Source organism: Primulina huaijiensis, chromosome 9, assembly GCF_012295235.1.
Source record: "Primulina huaijiensis isolate GDHJ02 chromosome 9, ASM1229523v2, whole genome shotgun sequence".
In the NCBI taxonomy this organism is placed as follows: domain Eukaryota; kingdom Viridiplantae; phylum Streptophyta; class Magnoliopsida; order Lamiales; family Gesneriaceae; genus Primulina; species Primulina huaijiensis.
The window spans coordinates 2,782,884-2,803,157 of NC_133314.1; the positions used below are offsets into that span (position 1 = coordinate 2,782,884).

The following is a 20,274-nucleotide window of genomic DNA, read 5'->3' on the forward strand; positions in this document are numbered from 1 at the left end:
CCTTCAACTACTTTGTGATTTAATCAGATTATTAATAATATCCAAGTGTGTTAAGTTTAGATAGAACATGAAATTGTAAGTGCACCAGAAGATTATGCAACATTGTGAAAACATATCATATAACAGTATGCATGCAAATGCAGTATGCCTAAGTCCTAGAAATGCACATGCAGATGGGGTGTTGTCTGAGATGTTGTAACATCCGAGACAACATCCATGAATGATCAGATTGCACACATGTTGAGAGATTTCCTAAGGTTGGAGAATCTCTCAAAGTCTAATGCTTTAGTGAATATGTCTGCCAATTGGTTATTTGTACCAACAAATTCCATTCGAATCAACCCCTTTTCTACTAGATCTCTAATAAAGTGATGTCGAATGTCAATGTGTTTAGTTCGAGAGTGTTGTACTGGATTTTTTGAAATATCAATTGCACTCGAATTATCACAGTACACAACTAAGGTTTCACTCTTAAGCCCATAGTCTTTTACCATTTGGTTCATCCATAAAAGTTGAGTACAACAACTTCCAACTGCCACATATTCAGATTCAGCAGTTGAAAGTGAAACACAATTTTGTTTCCTACTATGCCACGAGATCAAATTATTTCCAAGATAAAAGCATCCCCCAGAAGTACTTTTTCTATCATCTAAATCCCCAGCCCAATCAGCATCTAAAAACCCTACTAAATTAGAGTTGGTTTCGTGTATATACCACAATCCTAAATCAATTGTTCCTGCTAAGTAACGTAAAATGCGTTTCACAGCTTTTAAATGAGAAATTTTAGGATTAGATTGATATCTAGCACATAAGCATACACTAAACATGATGTTAGGGCGACTAACTGTTAGATAAAGGAGGCTAGAAATTTTAGTGCGGTATAAAGTGTTGTCAACATTTTCGGCAACATCATATTTGCACAATTTTTCACTCGAGCCTATAGGAGTTCTCATGTGTTTGGTGTTCTCATTTGCAAATTTCTTAATCAAATTTTTAACATACTTACTTTGACACAGAAAGATGCCATCATGCATTTGTTTAATTTGCAAGCCAAGAAAATAACTCAACTCACCAACCATGCTCATTTCAAAAGTAGATGACATACACTCAACAAAATCATTAGCATGCTTTTGAGATGAAGAACCAAAGATTATATCATCAACATAGACTTGACAAATAAGAATCTCACCTTTGGACTTTTGAATAAAAAGAGTTTTGTCTACCTCACCTCGTTTGAAGCCAATTTCAAGTAGATATTCTGTCAATCTTCCATGCCATGCACGTGGTGCTTGCTTCAAACCATAAAGTGTCTTCTTCAATTTATAAACATGATCCAAATGGTGTGGATCCTCAAAACCCTTAGGTTGTCTAACATACACTTCCTCACTCAAAATTCCATTTAAAAATGCACTTTTAACATCCATTTGAAAAAGTTTGATTTTCATGTAGCATGCAATAGCTAGCAAAAGTCGGACTGACTCAATACGGGCTACATGAGCAAAGGTCTCATCAAAATCAACCCCCTCAACCTGTGTGTACCCTTGAGCAACCAACCTTGCTTTGTTTCGAATGATGTTTCCCGACTCATCAGTTTTATTCTTAAAAATCCATTTTGTACCAATTATGTTACCATGGTCAGGAGGTGGAACCAAGTTCCACACATCATTTCGAACAAATTGTTCAAGCTCATCATGCATTGCATTAATCCAAAATTCATCTTTTAAAGCTTCATCAACATTTTTAGGTTCAAAATTTGATATAAAACATGAAAATCTTACCTGTGAGTATGTAGAGCTCATGCATATAAGTCCAGCCAACTTGCGGTAATCCACTCTCTCTTTCTTACGAGTTTGGACTTCTCCATGCACACTTCCAATTATTTGAGATGATGGATGGTCTTTCTGAATTTTACTTGGAATATTATGTCCATCATCTACTGCATTATCATCACTGTGTGTCTCTTTCTCAGATTCAGTGACTTCAGTGTCAGGTGTTGTGCTAGATGTTGCAACATCTGCATTTTCCAGTATGATTGGAATTTCCAGTAAGTCTTCCACATCATCTTCAGCAGTTTTCTTCTTGAGATCTGCACAATCATCAAAAACAACATTAATAGATTCCACAAGAGTCCTAGTTCTTAAGTTAAGCATACGATAAGCACGACTATCAGTGGCATATCCCAAAAATAAACACTTATCACTCTTTGAATCAAACTTAGCAAGTTGATCCCTGTCATTCAAAGTGTAACACACACAACCAAAAACATGAAAATATTTAAGATTAGGCTTCTTTCCCATGATTATTTCATAAGAAGTCATGGTTGAACCACTTCTTAAATACACCCTATTTGAAATATGACAAGCCGTATTTAGGGCCTCTGCCCAAAAACGCTTTGAAATACTCTTCGAAGCTAGCATCACCCTTGCCATTTCTTGCAACGTCCTGTTTTTGCGTTCGGCAATGCCATTTTGCTGTGGGGTTTTTGGTGCTGAAAATTCATGTGAAATTCCTTTCCTGTCACAAAAAGATGAGAATGAAGAGTTTTCAAATTCTTTACCATGATCAGTCCTGATCCTTCTCACCTTCAGGTTGTGGAAGTTGGTGATTCTTTTGATCAAAGTTTTGAATACATTGAAAGTATCTGATTTCTCTCTAATAAATCTAACCCATGAAAAACGTTAGAAATCATCAACACACACAAAGGAATATTTCTTACCTCCGAGGCTTTCAACTTCCATAGGACCCATAAGGTCCATATGTAGTAACTCCAGACAGTGTGTTGTTCCAGATGTTGGCAACACTGGATGCGACATGCGAATCTGTTTATCTTTTTGACAATCTCCGCACACATATGGTATACCAGATGAAAGATTAGGCATACCTCGTACAGCATCGTACATACTCAAAATTTTCAAGGTTTTGAAGTTTGCATGACCGAGTTTTTGATGCCAAAGGTCAAGTTCAGTGATTTGTGCATGTTTGCATGAAAGTTCTTCACCTATTTGATAGCAATTATCCGAAGACCTTGTACCTGTCATAATGCACATGTTAGTTTCATCAAAAACTTCACAAGTATGTTTATCAAACTTGACAAGCAAATTATCATCACACAATTGGCTTATGCTTATAAGATTTGAATTTAATCCTTCAACATGAAACACATTGTGGAGCTTTGGTAGTCCTTCAACATTCAGTGTACCCTTTCCAACAATTTTTCCTTTAGCTCTCCCTCCATAGGTCACTCTACCACAATTTTGTTCAACATAATCGATGAGCTGTTCTCTTGAACCTGTCATGTGGCGTGAGCTTCCACTATCAAAATACCAATGACCTCAAGTGTTAGTTTTCAATGAAGTATAGACAACTTTACAGTGAGTTTTTACCTTTGGGACCCAAATTTGTCTTACTGTAGGTCGATAGTGGGAGGTGTTGCGGGAAATGTTGGACAACATTCGGGGCAACATCCGACTCGACTTTCGATTCATGCAGTCATCCCTGAGTTTAAAACAGTAGGGCCTGATATGTCCAGGCTTAAAACAGTAATGACATACATACCTGCGTTTTTTCTTCGTAGGGATAGGTGCAGCAGGTTGTCTTTTCGGAGGATCACTTTTGATTGAGGGTGTGGGTTGAGGCTGTGTTGATGTATCAGCTTTTCCTTTCACAAAAACAGTTGAATTTGAGGATTCACCAATTTCGAACACACTGTCTTTGAAACCTAAGCCTTTCTTGTCATCTCTTCCCAGCAAAAGTATGGAATCAAGCTTGGATGTGCTTGAATTGAATTTGGACAAAGTCTCAGTTGCCTTTTGAAGTTCGTCCTTGGTTTTACCTAGTTCCAAATCCTTTTTGCTCAGGATTACTTCAAGTTTGGCAACCACGGCTTTTAGATCGATGTTCTCCTTCATGAGATTTGAGTTTAACTTGTTTCTTTTAGTCCAATCTTCAAACAACTCTTCATAGAGTTTTTGTATACTCTCAAGAGTGATATCTTCATCATCAACTTCCAATTCATCATCTACATTCGAATTTTCAGAAGCTGTAGATTGTAAACAGACTGATTTTTTGCAGATGTTGCGGACAGGTGTGGCAACACCTAGGGCAACACCTGAAGGGTTCACTTGCAGCCAGTGTTTTTCTGTCAATAATGCAGTCAAGGAGGTTTGATTATCGTCATCAGCGTATTTCTCATCCACATCAGATTCTTCATCGCTTAGGGAAACATTGTAGCCTTTATTTTTCCGCAATCTGTTGGCACATTCATTGGCATAGTGACCAAACCCCTTACACTCTCTACACTGCACTGAATCATACTTCTTTGAGTCAAATTGCTCTCTGCCTTCATTCCTCGGTTGAGATTGTTGTTTGCCAGGAAGTCTTTGTGGTCTTTCAGGTATAGGAAGACTTGGAAATTTTGAGGGTTGTGCATCCTTCTTCTTATCTCTAATTCTTTTCAAATAATCCCCGAATTTTTTTGTGATAAAGGAGATAGAGTCCTCACAAAGGTCTGATTCATTGACTTCTTGGGATATTTGAATTAGGTCATTGTAGGTGTTGTTTGAAGCTTGGAATGCAATTGTTTTCCCTTTATCCTTTTTCTGCAAGTCTAAGTTCATCTCAAAAGTCCGAAGTGAACTGATAAGGTCTTCCAAAGCCATTTGCGTCGTATCCTTGGCTTCATCTATCGCACAGATTTTTATGTTGAATCTTTCAGGCAAAGAACGGAGAACCTTACTAACTAGTCGTTCATTAGAGATGGGATCTCCAAGACTGAACGCCTCATTAGCAATTTCTCGTAGGCGACGATCATATTCCAATATGTTCTCAGATTCTTCCATCCTCATTATCTCGAATTTGGAAGAAAGCATTCTCAATCTGGTTCGTCGCACACTTTCGGAACCTTCACAGTGTCTTTGGAGGGTATCCCATACGCTTTTAGCAGAAGTACAGTTTGTGATTAAACTGAACATGTTTGTGTCAACTGACGTAAATATAGCATTCAAGGCCTTTGAGTTATAGTTCGAACTTTGCACTTCATCAGCAGTCCAGCCAGTTTCGGGTTTTGGTAGGATGTCACCATCTTGATCTGTCATGCTTGGTGAAGTCCATCCATTGATGACACGCTGTCATGCCCTTTCATCTAAGGATTTTATGTAGTATCTCATTTTGACCTTCCATAGGCTGTAATTGGTTCCATCTAGGACTGGTGGTCGAAGCGCTGCATTAGCAAGTGATGTATCCATTGATTATTTATTCTGTCAACACAAAACAAAAGCAAGAATCAGCACTTAGTATATCAAGAGTAGGCTCTGATACCACTTGTTAGGATTTTTTTTGTCCGACAGATATCAATAAATAATGAAAATATCAGAACAGGATGTAAAATTGGTAAATTTGTGATTTGTCAGAATTAAATGTTGTGCCAGATGTTACAACATCTCGATATCTTCATGTAGCGGAAACATTTTATAACACAAATTGACTTGAAATAAATCGATGGACAAGATTAAATATGCACAAGTATAAATACTTGTGCGGTGCCTTATGGCAAAAATTAATCACTAGAAAACCAAATCGTTTACACAAAAACCTATCACTAGTGATCTCCACGAACATCAATCTCCTCAATACTTTGAGAAAACAAATGTTTTCTAAACTAACCAACAATAATAAAACGTAAACAAGAAAGCAAAAACGTAAGCCCAAACGCAAAATAAACGAAACACGATCTTCAGTCAACTTCGTTACGGATGTTGTCTGAAGATATTGGCAACATTCAAGGCAACACTCGGTATCTGCACTTTTCACAACAGCACGTCTCTTGAAGAAATATTTCTCTGAAATCTATTACGTGCACAAGTGCGTGTATATTTGATCGAGAGAATAGAACACCACGAAAATCTCTCCAATAAAAACTCTTCCACGAAAACTCTTCACCACGAAAAACACTCCACGTAACACCATGAAAAATTCCTTCACAAAAAAACTCTCCCACGAAAATCAACTCACGAAAATCTCCACGAAAAATAACTCTTCTCTCTCCTCTTAAGCTCCCACGCACTTCCACCCTTTACATGAGGAGAATTCTCTTATTTATAATTCACCTCATCTCACAAGAAAATCTAGAAAATAAAGAAATCAAGAGTTAAATCAATAATATCATATCTTCAAGATCTTTATCATAAATATAATATCTAGAAAATCTTTATAATATCTAGAAAGGTAAAACCAAATATTCCACATAATCTCATCAATAGAAAATTAAATTTAAGGAAGAAATTATATCACAATAAAATCTTAACATAATTATCTAGAAAGTCAAAACATATTTAATTATTCAAAATCATATCATGATATTATTTGCATAATTATCTCATTATCTAGAAAAGCAAAATATTATATGCAATCAAATCAACAAGGAAATACAATAAATTAAATTAAGAAATTATTAGGAAAATATATTTCCCTTCAGATTTAATGCAGACGGTGACAAACAGCTAGTACACACACATATATATAAATTATTTTTTACTAATTAAGTTTTAAGATATTGATTCATTTATATTTGAATAAAAAAAATAGAAGATTTTGCAAAAAATTAAAGGCAAAAACTTGTGTGAGACGGTCTCACGGGTCGTATTTTGTGAGACGGATATCTTATTTGGATCATCCATGAAAAAATATTATTTTTTATGCTAAGAGTATTACTTTTTATTGTGAATATCGGTAGGGTTGACCCATTTCACAAATAAAAATTCGTGAAACCGTCTTACGAGTGACCTATTCAAAATTAAAATATAAGAGAAGATGGTTAGTGTTGTAAGATAGCATCTTAGTTTGTCACTATTTAAGAATATATATATACTGTAAAAGAAGATTTAAAATTTAAATCTTAGTTTGTAACAATTAAATTTAAGAATTTAAGAATTTAAAAATATATATATAATGTAACAACTAAATGAGTTTTAAAATTTAAACATAGCATCTTAGTTTGTCACTATTTGAGGATATATATATAATGTAAAAGAAGATGGTTATGTTATAAGACAGAAAATTTGTCACATTATTAAAAATTATAGTCGGAGGTAATCGTGCAACTCAGTTTTTTTTTAAGTCGTACATATCAACTCAAACATCACAGTTTGATCGACAGAGACAATTATTACACATAACCGTTAGTATCGGATTCGGAAACTAATATTTGGTGACCAAAGTGATTTCCACTTTGTCCTTTTTCTTCTTTTCTATTGGATGTTTATTTATTGAATCAAAATTAGTTCTGTAGCCTAAACTTTAGTGTAGGGGAAAAATATTATTCTTAATTTTGAGAGGGAGGAACGAAATGAGAATGATTTCATGGCAATCTGTGGTTGGTTAATCTTTTGGAAGATATTTTCATGTAAGAAAATATTTATATAAACTTCGTTTTATATAAATTTCATATTTGTAGTTAATTCGTATAAAAAAATTTATCAACATTAAATAAAAAATATATTTAGTTTCGTTCAAATAATAAATGTAGATAAATATTGAATAATTTATTAAAATAAATTTTGTATTATTTCATCCAATAATAAAGTTATTTAATACATAATTAATAAAAAATAAAATTCACTTAATACAAAATTAATTAAAAAAAATAAGTTATTGAAAGAGAAACAAAAATGTAATAATAAAATAATGTGAAATGGAGCAACACTGTTCTCAATTTATGCTCCATTTAACAACAAATTTCTTCTTCAGCTACATATATTTTGCCTATTGAAAAATATTTTTTAAGAGAATTTTATCTATACTATTTTTATTATTTTTGAAGTAAAAAAAAAGTCTAAAAATAATAAAATTATTATATTTTGTTTACTGTAGAATATTGATTTAAGTTTTTTACCACCTGATTCTGAAATCATGTTACCCTCTGAAAATGGACTTTGGGAACATTGATAAATTCTACCAGATTTGATCTTTTTTCACTTGACGAAGATCGTTTGAGCATGCGCCTGTGACATGCTTGCATTGAAGTACTGCTTTCTGAAGCAAAGATGTTTGTGGAGATGGCTTCGGATTGTGAGCCCAGAAGTGTATATACGTACGTATATATAGACGAATGCATATATCGTCGATTAGGCGAATTTGAGAAAACACAAGCACACGGGGAATCACATGAAGTGTTTCTTCTTACCAAAGACATGCATGATTTCTTGCTGGTGTAAATCTTGCAACTCTTTAGCAAGTGTCTGTATTTATTGATGATTGGCCGGAACAGGGGTGCAAAGTAGCCGAGTCGAACTCAAGTATCATCTTACTGGAACTCGACTCGATTTAAAATTTTGTCTACTCGAGCTCGACCTCGATCGAGTAATCCATTTCAAGCTCGAGAGCGACTCATGTGTATATCGAGTTACTCGAGTTCGAGCTCGAAAAACTCGAAAGTATGAATTAGAGTATATACATCATAAGCTCAAGCTCGAGCTCGAGCTTGAGTTCAAATAACTAAAACTTCAAACTCAACTCATAAAACTACTCGAACTCAGTCAAACCGAGTTACTCAGAATTAACTTGACTTTCTTATATCCTTAGGCTGAATCTATCTAATCATTCTATGGTCCGAATATTACTTTTCTTTTTTTTTCTTAAATTTTCATTCTCTTATCATGATTTTTTATTTGAAAACGAAAGACAAAGCAAACAGCTAACAAAAGGGGAAATTCGATGCTGCATGCATGATTTTATCATATCCATAGAGGTGCAATAAAGCAGTTGACTCCAAATAAAATATATAGGAATTTTCTTAGAGCTACTCAATCGTTTTTCTGGTAGCATGGTGCTGGGAAATTAAATCGACTCGAAGAAATCATACTTCTGGCTCAACTACATAATGTCATTGGAACAAAAATAAGCTCCATACGCATATACCCCCTATTCATAAAGGACACAAGTTTCAATCCATAGACATCATGTTCTTTTCAAACAAGAGATGATGTAGCTGAATATATCGTCCGCGAGCAATGGTGACGTCCCCCCATCTGATGATAGAGTCCAAATTCTTCTTCGGCTTTCAATTAGCAAGTTCTAGAATAGAGAATGAGGCCAAGAAAAAAAAAATCTCTTTTGTCTCCCAATCAATGTCACTTGAAAACATCATCAGTCGAACATGTCAAATTTGGCGAAAGGACGTAGTCATTCAGAAGAAAAGCTTGCATATGCAGAAAGAGGCGTAATTTGTGGGTGGGAAAATATTAGAAACAAAAGCACTCCAGTTGGGCAGTCACAATATTGTCTTCAATTGCTAAAAGGATGTAAGAAAAACAAATTAAAGCAATTTTATCATATGGATAGTAGGGCTCGGCAACTAGTAACCATGTCTATTAAATTTAAACGGTACTCCTTTTATCTGTCTATTTCTAGCACAAACATGATACATTAAAAACGGCTTTACAACATATTTTATGCACCCAATGCAGAGGCATTTGTGCAAATGGTTGTGAAGAAAAGTAAGCATCATCAAAAGCAATTTATCACAAAATTATAAATCGTTTTCAAGAGTTCTGAGCATACAGAGGACTTCCGCTTCAAACAAAGTAATATTCACATGTCTGGCAACTTGTTTCCGATTAAAACTTACACCATAATCAGAACATGCATGGCGTCATTCGGATTGAAACAAGATGTATACAACCTTTGCTTAGCAATTATATTATCATAACTCCAGATACACAAGAAAAGGTCCTTTTCAATAGATCCAATGAACAATAACAGAGCGAGTGATAAAATAAACCTAATTCATATACCAACAGCTAAAGACCATGGCCAAAACTTTAAACACAAATACTCATGCTAGACCACCATATACACAGGATAACTGCGACTACTTTTCTTCACTTCCACCTCTCTCATGGTTTTGGCTATACATAAAATCAAATCAGTCACGCTCCCGAGCATCCCCATGAACAATTCTGGAACCAAGATTGCCAGCATATGACCAGAGTTTATCCAAGTCGGCAGGGACCACTTTGTCGAATTTGTGGTTTGTCAATCCTGGGACACTACTCTTACTGTGTGGAGAGACAGACCTTCTAGGGCTACTGGGGACTGGAGGCGACGAACAAAATGTTGGAGTTGCGAACGGGGATGTGTAAGGTGTGTGCTGGATTGAGAATGGACTTGGTGACATCTTCTTTTGAATAGGTAGCCCATTAAAGCCTCCTCCCCTACTAAAAATTGACAGAGACTCGGCAGCAGCACAGCGCTTGGTGGTGTCATCTACGTACAGGACATCATCAATCCTAGCGATTATGTTGAATGCTAAGCTTTCCATAACCCTCGCGTAGCTTTCAAGAATTGCATGTCCAACATCCTGCCTCAGAAAGACCAAGAATAAGACCCACAAATGTCAAATTCAAATACAATAATATGCCAAGTGATTAACTTCTTCAAGCACAGACCATATCAGATCATCTGATTGTTTTCGTCCCCATAAAGGTAAGATTGCATTCTCTTAATTAATGTGATTCAATATGTATTATATTATCTATGTCACTAGTCTGAATTTACTACAGTAAAGAAGAATGATGGAATGACGAACCTTGTTGTACTGGATTTTGTTCATATCAAGTGCAGTTTGTGGAAGACTTGGAAACCTAAGTCTAAGGCTATGTAACAGAGACTCTGCGCGTTGCGCCAGGAAGTGATTCTTTTCACAATCAGCAACAAGGCCCTTCACCTTACCACCCCACAACTTTCTTTTAGATATCTGAGAATTGGGGTGTTTCTTCCGGTCTTTCAGCTTCCACACATGCACAGCTGCCTCAGTTCTATTTACAACATCAAGAGTAAGATGTTCTGATGACAAGTCTAGGCAATCAAGAAGACATTCTGGTGAGAACTGCTCAGCAGTTATGTAGCGATAGATGATATCACCCAGGCAATCTTTTCCATTCTGCAGGGAAATTTTACACATCGCAAGACTGAAAATCAATGACTATAACATGGTAACCACAGTGCAATACCTCATTCAACAGGATAGATAAATGATAACCTAATATTTGTTCATGTGTGTCGAGGAGATAGCACTGATGTTAAACTTCAATCATAGAAAATGTTTTTCTTAAGCTTAAGATCATAAATCTAGTTATATATACTACCCTGCTATAAACACAATAAGTAATAAAACCCAATATATCAAAGCAAAAATATCTGTGATGGAGGAAGAAGTTAACAAGATCCCACTTGTAATGAATGCAGGTATATTCCATGAAAAACAAGAAATTTCTTAAACCCAAAACATGTGCATACCCTTTCAAATCTTTAAAGCAACCAAATGTGGATACTAGAGCAATGAGTAGTAGAAATAAATTAGCTGGAACAAAATGAAAGAGTAATTTTGTTTTCAAAAAGCAGATTTGAGTTGAAATTAACAAAAATCATGAAGAAACACTAACCGGCTATATCAGGGTAAATTCAGCTCTGTCATCGAGAATCTATATCACACTAGGAAACTAGACCAAATATGTTCAGAAACTCTAGCAGTATAATGCTTACGACCATGTGGCATCTTAATCATATTTCTTCGGGAATATATAAAACTATAACGAGTCTGAAAATTATTCAGAGGCATGCACATGTAACTCTACCAAGAAGTAAACAATTAACGAATCACCTTGGGTAAGGTTTCCACATAGGCATCTGGTATTTCCATCTCAGTAAGTACATTGCTATTAATGGCCATGGCTGCCTTCAGTAACTGGTTTGTGCAATCCCTGCACTGCTGCAAACTCTTTCTGGAGGCCTCTGACAATCCCTTTCCAGGAACTTTAGGGCATGGAAGCCACCACTTCTCTTCCTGCCTTACTGAAGGCCTCCCGCTCAAAACACCTCCCGAGGCATACTTGTCATAGTCATCCACAACTATCCCACGGTCAACATACCCAAACTCTGTGTCCCGAAATCCGTCAAGAATGCTTATTAACATTGCATCAAGCTTCTTGAGTGCTGGTAAATTCATATGCAAATCAGAACGTGGTCGAGTCTCCATAACCTCGTAAGTCCCCCCACCAGGAAATTGCTGCACTGAAGGCACGAGTTCCACAATCGAATCACTCACAGATAAGAGACATTCCATTTCTCTGCGCCACATAGCCTTCTTTTGTGGAGCCAACGGCTCCAACCTCCACAGCTCTCCAAATACAGTTGCTAATATCCCAAATCACGGTTCACATACATTAGAAAGGAACAAATTAGAGCACACAACTTTTGAACGTTGGCAGTACTAACCAGAAAGATTGGTGATGGCATTTGAAATGGCTAACGCAGTACAAACTCCTTTACCCCCTCCAGACATGTCTTCCCCAAGGAGCAGCTTGGCAAACCTTTCTTTCATCATTTCAGTTTCTAAAATATATTGAGAAAATAAAATAAACAAAAGTACCATAAAAAGGAAATGATTTTCATGAGGTAAAAAATAAATCACAAATGTGATACAAGAATGCATGCTATTCATCTGCTAGATTGCGACTGCACGGATGAAACAAAAGTCATGAACAAAAAAACGAACGCAATGGAGGAATATGAACAGGCAGACAGTCGCAAAACTTCTTAAGAACTCCAAACAACACAATTACTTCCATGAACTTGGTACAGAATATCGTCGACATTTTTCAAGCAATGACAACACGGCTTCTTATTTCTTACTTCAAAAGCGACAAGATTCTACCTAAATAAACATAGTAAAACCAAATCATCAACAGTGAAAATTCTAACGCAGCTTCAACATCACTGAAAATAAGAAAATTAATTAATGAGATAAAGCCCGCACAAACCGGACAAATCAGAGCCACGCTTCAGCGGCTTATCATCACAAACCACCACATCTTTGCCCCCAATCACCGGAAAACTAAAAGTCGGCGTGACCGCAGCCGAACCACCAGCGGCGAACGGAGTATAAACCATAGATCTCGAGGTGGGCCCATCCTCCTCCTCCTCCGCATCGTAACTCGAACTCCCCGCCTCGCTGACGTCAGCGCTGAGGCTGTAGCTCCTCCCGCACCTGTCCTCACTCCCGTCCTCCGACGTAACACTCCCCATGGACTCAGCAAATGCTGGACACATCAAAGCTAAAAAACATAAGACAACGAACAGTGAAAAACCCAGATGCACATTCCGTCTCGCATCGAAGCAAGCGCAGATGTGGCTTTACCTTAAATCTCCTCTGCAGATAAGAGCATTGGTGGAGGAGAGCTCGAAAAGTAAAAGCAGACTACGGCGCAGGAATGTCACCCCTCAATCACTCTACACAATACAGTGATTCATCTGCCCCCCTCTCTCTCTCTGCGCTATGTCATATGTCAGATAACGCAGTTAAAATTCCACTCGTCCTTTTCCCAATAACAAACGGTAAAGGCTTGGCCCGTCAACTAACGACGTCAGTAATATTCCTATTAAAAAAATATTATGTAAATCCTATCGGACAAATTTTATACAACAAACTAATATATTAACGACAGAAATTAAACTTTTAATTGTTAGTCAAATGTATGACTACTCAATCACACATGGATTAATATGATATTATCTCGTGTAGTTAAATTTAAAACATTAAAAAATTTCAAAATTTAAAATTCTAATCCATGCGATCCAATTTTCCTAGCTCCGTCACTCAATGTGGCAATTACTTAATAGATGTATAATTTTGATATGTTTCATCACATTCGTTAAGTAAGTATCACTTCAACACAAATATGACCAAAGTTGGTTAGCAACATATCAAAATTATTGTGTAATATATATAACACAAAAATTTATGTGAGATAAAATTTATGTGAGATGGTCTCACGAGTCAATTTTTTCAGACGAATATTCAATTTGTATCATCAATAAAAAAAATATTATTTTTTATTATAAATATGAGCATGATTAACTCGGCTCACAACTAAAAATACGTGATATCATCTCACAATATATATTTATATTTATTATATAAATACATAGATATTATTAGTCATTGTATAGTAAAGGTCTATCCTGCCCTTTTATCTGGAAGCACGCTAATCCAAAATATCGTGCCGTACGATTACGAAACGGTGGTACTCATGACTAGGGTTGCGTCGTTTAACGGCAGTATTGCCATTGTCAGCGTACAACCCCATTTGCACACATAAACGATATTGGTCATGTATCACAATAATTCATTCTTCCTTAAAAAAAATATTGTAATAAAAATAGATTTGAATATTTTTAGGGTTTCCGTATAGTTATTACTTTTTACTTGCCCTCAAATGGAATAAAATAAAATAAAATCAAACAAGAGAAATAATTGCATAATTTATGATATGATTTATCGTATCTTGGACCATTTTATAAATTTAATCCTGAATATGTATATTTCATTGCTTCTATTTACATTATATTATATCTTTTCTGGTCTGTCCTAAAATAAAATGTATATTGTTAATAAAGATTTGTAAATTTAGCTAAAATAATGAACCATTTAAAAAAAAAAACTCTAATTCAATTTATTATACCTAATACATTCGTCTTGTTAATAATTTTTCTTTCCCCCTAGTTTTAATTTTTGAAATCCTAAAATTTAAAAATATTATACTATGTTTATATTGTATCAAGAATAATGCTAAAATTACAATCAATATATCAGAGATATTTACAACCATTATATCGCGAGATATTACTATTATATCGCGATATGTTGTATTCAATATATAGTCAGAGTTTGATAAATTGAATTTTTGCATTGATTTTTTTGTATTGTACAAATTAATGTACAAAATATGGATGTACATGTAGCTTCACTCATTTTATCAAAGGGAAATTGGCCTTCAGTCCCCAGCCGTCGATTTTTTTTGTGTTCAGTCCCTGGGTTCTTTTTTAGTACCACATTTCCACATGAAGTGTACCACATTTCCACATGAAGTGTACCACATTTTGTATGACATAGTACCACAATTTTGTGGGTAGGGAGTGAATCTAAAAAAATATTTTAATTGGGGATTTTTCACCAACTTCTCCTTTTATCAATTGTTATTTCCCATACAAAGGTGATCTTTTTTTCTAAAAACACACATACCAAAGTGAAACAAATGATAGTGTTGTGAAATTGTAACATTCTTAGACGACCTTGGCTCCGTACATTTTATCTAACTAACATAATTTATAAAATATTACATTAACTCGAAGATCAATTCAGTGTACATCAAACAATAACGACATCGGAAAAAATCGAAATATTCGATAATTTGTTGCTAATTATTATATATATTTGCGTTTCTTGAAATAATAAATAATAAATAAATAAAAATAAAAAAAGTAGTAGATAGGTTGCGTGTAGGATTAGATGAAACGGCAGTTACTTTTTGTTATCACATTTAATATATCACGTAACAACAATGGTGACAATAATAGCGCAATGAGTGGGATATGTTAAGAAGTGGGCGCCCCCATGGTAAGAAATATGGGCGTCAATTCCCAGGCGTCGGATCTGAGAATCTACTTAGTTTTGAATACAAACTTTTTTCCTTTTATTTTTATATTTAATAAAAATAATAATACACTTATTCCCGTAATTATGCTTTATGGGGTCTCTCTATTATTATTATATATTATTATGCCAATAAAGTAGAATAAAAATCCAATCCGATTATATTATTTTAGTTCCTTATATTATTAAAGGAAAAAGGTGTAATTATGGGAATATGCAGATAATATTATTTTGTTTACTATAAATACTTTTTTTAATAACAAAGTATAAGTTCATTAGTATGGGATACTATAATTTATTATGATTAAGTTTTTTGTGAGACGATCTCATAAATATTTGTTTGTGATATGTGTCAATCATGTCTATATTTACAATAAAAAGTAATATTTTTGGCATAAAATTAATATTTTTTCATTGGTGACTCAAATAAAATATATATCTCATAAAATTGACCGTGAGACCGTCACTTTATTGATAGATATTGAAATGAGCACAATTAGTAGNTGAGCAGATTTTGTATTTGGATTACAAGATGGAGAAAGAAGATAATGATTGGGCAGTGTGCTTTGGGTGCTTATGTTATATATATTGATTTTATTAGTACTATCAAAATAGTAATAATAATGTATCGCATTGGTGAAAATATGAATTTTATTGACATAATATAATGATAGTTATATTAGAAAATAAAAAAAATTTCGAAATCGTATAATTTTTACTTATACAAAATAAAAAGCAATGTTTTGTGAGATTGAAACTTCTCACTTAAAAGGAAGTTATAATTGTTTGTAAGTGTACAATTCAAATTTTTTAAATTGTAAGACAACCTAAACACCGCTATTTTTTCGTTCTGTAAAAACATTTATAACAGCAAACAATTTTTTTAAAATGTCGATTTAAAATCATCATTGTTTCTTTCAATATTATATATAATAAAATCATGATAGATATTAATGGATAATGTGATTATAATATTTTTAATAAGACATAATTTTTATTTTAAAAAATAAAGATAAACCTAAATTTTTTTATTTTTTTATATAATTATGGGCCCTTGGGTACAAAACGATTCAAAGGTAAGTTACACTAGTTTCCATAGGCAAGAGAAGAGCAGCACATGCATTGTAATTGCTGCAAATAAGTAAACAAATGCGTCAATAACCGTTGGATGAAATCAAAGCAGTCAGACTCAATAATGAAGCGTAATTAATGGCACTAAATGTCATTTGATTCACGCATCTTTGGACGTTCAACATTCCAATTTATTCTTGACTTGTATCCCACCCCACCCCACCCCACCCCACCCCAATAAATATAAAATTGTAATTTTGGTATGACATATATACTCTTTTTATTTTTATTTTTTTGTAATTTTGATAATATTTTATGGTGCTGGACAACGAGACAGTGTCATAATAACACTTTTTATTAAAAAAAAATATATTGAAATTGTTAAAAATTGAAAAATATGCAATTATGACCTAAAATTGACACGATAGAGGACAGATATTACAAAAATGCAGATATATAAGACAAAAATTGTAATTTTCCCATAAATATGTGTGCTTTTTTTTTTTTTTTCACAAATCATAACAACCCTAAATGCTTGTGTTTTCAAATTTCGCATAAAATATTATGAATATCTTTTCAATTTAATACAGTTGAGATGTTTGGGTTAGAAAAGTTGAGATGATAACATTCAAAAAGAAGAAAAAAAATATCATTTCCCAAAATGCAAATAATTTGTTCCAGGGGTACTAATTTGCAATAAAATAAAATTACACGAGTGAAGGTTTACCCATAAATAAATCCAAGACTAGACAATTTCCCAAGGTACAAATGATTCAAGACGTGTTGGGCTAAAAGTAAACATAGACACAAATGTTTAGGGCTTGCTACCATGTAAGAATGACAATCATCTACAAAAGAAAAGCCTAACCTCAGTTAAAAAGCTTACCACAAACTCCCGACTGACTATGTGTGCTTGCGAGTCAAGCTGGTCGTGAGCGGCTCAATCAAAACTAGAGCCGAACTTGATTTAAGTGAGCTCGATTTGACCGAGCTTGAGTTTCAATTGTTTATATTTGAGTAGCTATATATTATTATTTTGTTAAAATGATATATAACTTGAGAGTATTAACGTGTGTAAATATAAATATAAAATTTAAGCTATAAAATTATTCTACTAACATTTTAGAATTTTACGAATTTGAGTAATTCAATATTTTAAAAAATCGAACTCGAGTTGGAAATATAGCACTAAATAAACATCCAAATGAAAAACGAGCTATGAAAAATACAATGATGTAAGGTAATAGGGGTGAGCAAGATTTAGGTTAAACCAAATTAATCGACCGAACCGAGCCAATTCGAAAATTCTGTTCGGTTACTTCGGAAGTTCGGTTTTCAAATTAAAAAAATTTCGGTTATATCGGTTAATTCGGTTCGGTTATGATTTTCAAAATTTTGAAATCGATTAACCGAATTAACCGATATAATAAATATTATTATTAATAAATTTTATTATTTATCAATTTTATATATAAATTAATTTTTAATTTTAAAATCAACCATAATTCTAATCTACGGTCTCGTTCTCACTTCTCTAACCGAATTTCTCGTTCTCACTTCTCTATTCTCCATTTGTGTAGATTGTAGTGTTCAAGAAAAATTACATATATAATTAAAGTTAAAGCACAATTTTTTTTACAACTAACTGAATTAATCGATTTTAATTTAGTTCAGTTTTCATCGATTATGAAAATTAATTCGATCAATTCGATTATGACTAAATATTTCAGTTCGATTCGATTATGATTAATTCGATTCGATCGGACCGAATGTTCACCCCCAATAAGTTAATATTAGGATCTGTTCGCTGAAGTTTGGCTTTGAATCCCTATGTAAAAAGTTCAGACCTATGATGTGTAAAATTTCAACTTTTGCATCCCAATAACTTGTTTGATTCCATACGTCTCTCTTTATCGTGAAGTGTGTTACACTCACATCCACATAACAACACCACGCGCCCAATCATGCGTGTCCCGCTCACGCCCCCACCATCTAGGGATACCCATTGAGATGCTGTTCAACAATTATATAGTTCTCTGTTTATATATTCATTTCACAAAATTTCAAATCAAATCAAAGAAAATCATAAATTACTTATTACTTATAATGATAATAAGTAAACTATCGTAAACTAAAATATTATGCATAATTTTTCAACTTATGAAAAAAACTTAAACTTTTATGGTTTTTATGTTATTTTGAGCTAAAATATGTAATAAATAAATTCTCGAAATATTTGGATAGTCTACAAAGCTCATTGACCAAATCAATTTCTTCGATTTGAATTATTTTACAATCAATACAAATATTGATTGACTTAAAATTGATCAAAACCATATAATTTGGTTTGGTTTTGCAATTTGGTTCGATTTTTTGAATACCTTTAGATATCAAGTCGAGACTAAATCGAATAAAAAATTATCTTTTTATTTTTTTTATTGCACCAAATTATGCCTGAAATAAACATATATTTGAATAAATTTTAGTAGGTCTCTTGTGAGACGGTCTCACGGATCTTTATCCATTAGACATGCCAACCGTATCTATATTTATAATAATACGAAATATTTTTGTAAATAATGCTTTTCCATGGTCGTCTCACAAAATTGACTTGTGAGAAGTCTTATAAATAAATTTTTTGGATAAATTTATACTTGGTGTATTTCTAAATTGTGATGTCATTTATACAAATCAAATACACACGAATCTTTCTAATAAAACTTTTTTGGGATAAATTTATACTTGGTGTATTTCCAATATGTTTTTTTTTTAATTTAGATTAGATAAACGTGATGTCTGTTGTACAAATTAAACATACGAGAATTACAAATCATGGTCGTTCATGTTTATTGTTACACATCTTCAAAGTTGCAAACCAAAAAAGAAAAAAATCCAAATAATAAAGATTCGCCTTATGATTGTTGGTGAGATTCTAACAGCTTCGTTCGAACTACAACTTGAAGATAACTCATAAAGATGTGTTACCAATTTGAAGTGCAGGCAAGATAAAACTCTTTATCTTTAAGAAAAATTTATCCTGCATATAGTGCTCACGAGATATGACAATCGTCTTCTACGATAGAACTACTTCCAACTTGCGCGCTAAGGCCTCCCTTGCTATTTGGGCTACGAGAACAACCATTATGTTAGGCTTTGTTGGAAGCTTTCAAGGTGAATATTTGAACATTTTTGTTCGGTCGAGTTTTCTTCGTCTTTTTTTTTTTATTAATTTATATTCATTAAGCTCAAACATTCCAACAATTATCAAACTGGTTTTCTGTGTTTTACCAAATGCACCTACTTCAATCAAGCACTGGTTAAGAATTCAACAGTTGAAGTACCTGTATCTCGACCATGAGATTATGTCCTCGAAATGTGCAAGAGTTGCTACTGGAGCTTCTTTTTTTTTTTTTTTTATGAGTTAGTTGTGTTCTTTATCTGCCGATTTCTTTCTGTTTTGTTTGTGTGTGTGAACTGTTTTCCTGACTCACTTTTGTCTATCAATATTTCCTAATTTAATTGGTCAAAAATAATTTTAACTCAAACAAATAACTTTATATTTCAGGCCAGCCCTTTCTCTAGATTTCAATAATTTACCAGACACTATCACTTTACTATAGCACTCAGCATCCCATAGTGATACCATTCTCTATTCATCACTCATCTGTAACATAATTTTAATATTAATTTGCATCTAATGTTCTTGCATATGTATA

At 33.7% G+C, this 20,274-nt stretch overlaps 1 protein-coding gene across 1 annotated transcript; it reads right to left on the reverse strand.

Moving 5' to 3' along the window:
* Positions 1-9,668: 9,668 nt before the first annotated feature.
* LOC140984588 (rop guanine nucleotide exchange factor 1-like) lies at positions 9,669-13,319 on the reverse strand. Its single transcript, XM_073452123.1, has 6 exons — positions 13,193-13,319; positions 12,816-13,094; positions 12,271-12,387; positions 11,657-12,189; positions 10,583-10,936; positions 9,669-10,354 (listed from the first exon to the last, which is right to left on the reverse strand). Exons 2-6 carry the CDS (start codon positions 13,078-13,080, stop codon positions 9,920-9,922), a joined length of 1,704 nt encoding a protein of 567 aa, XP_073308224.1. The 5' UTR covers positions 13,081-13,094; positions 13,193-13,319; the 3' UTR covers positions 9,669-9,919.
* Between the last annotated feature and the right edge of the window lie 6,955 nt (positions 13,320-20,274).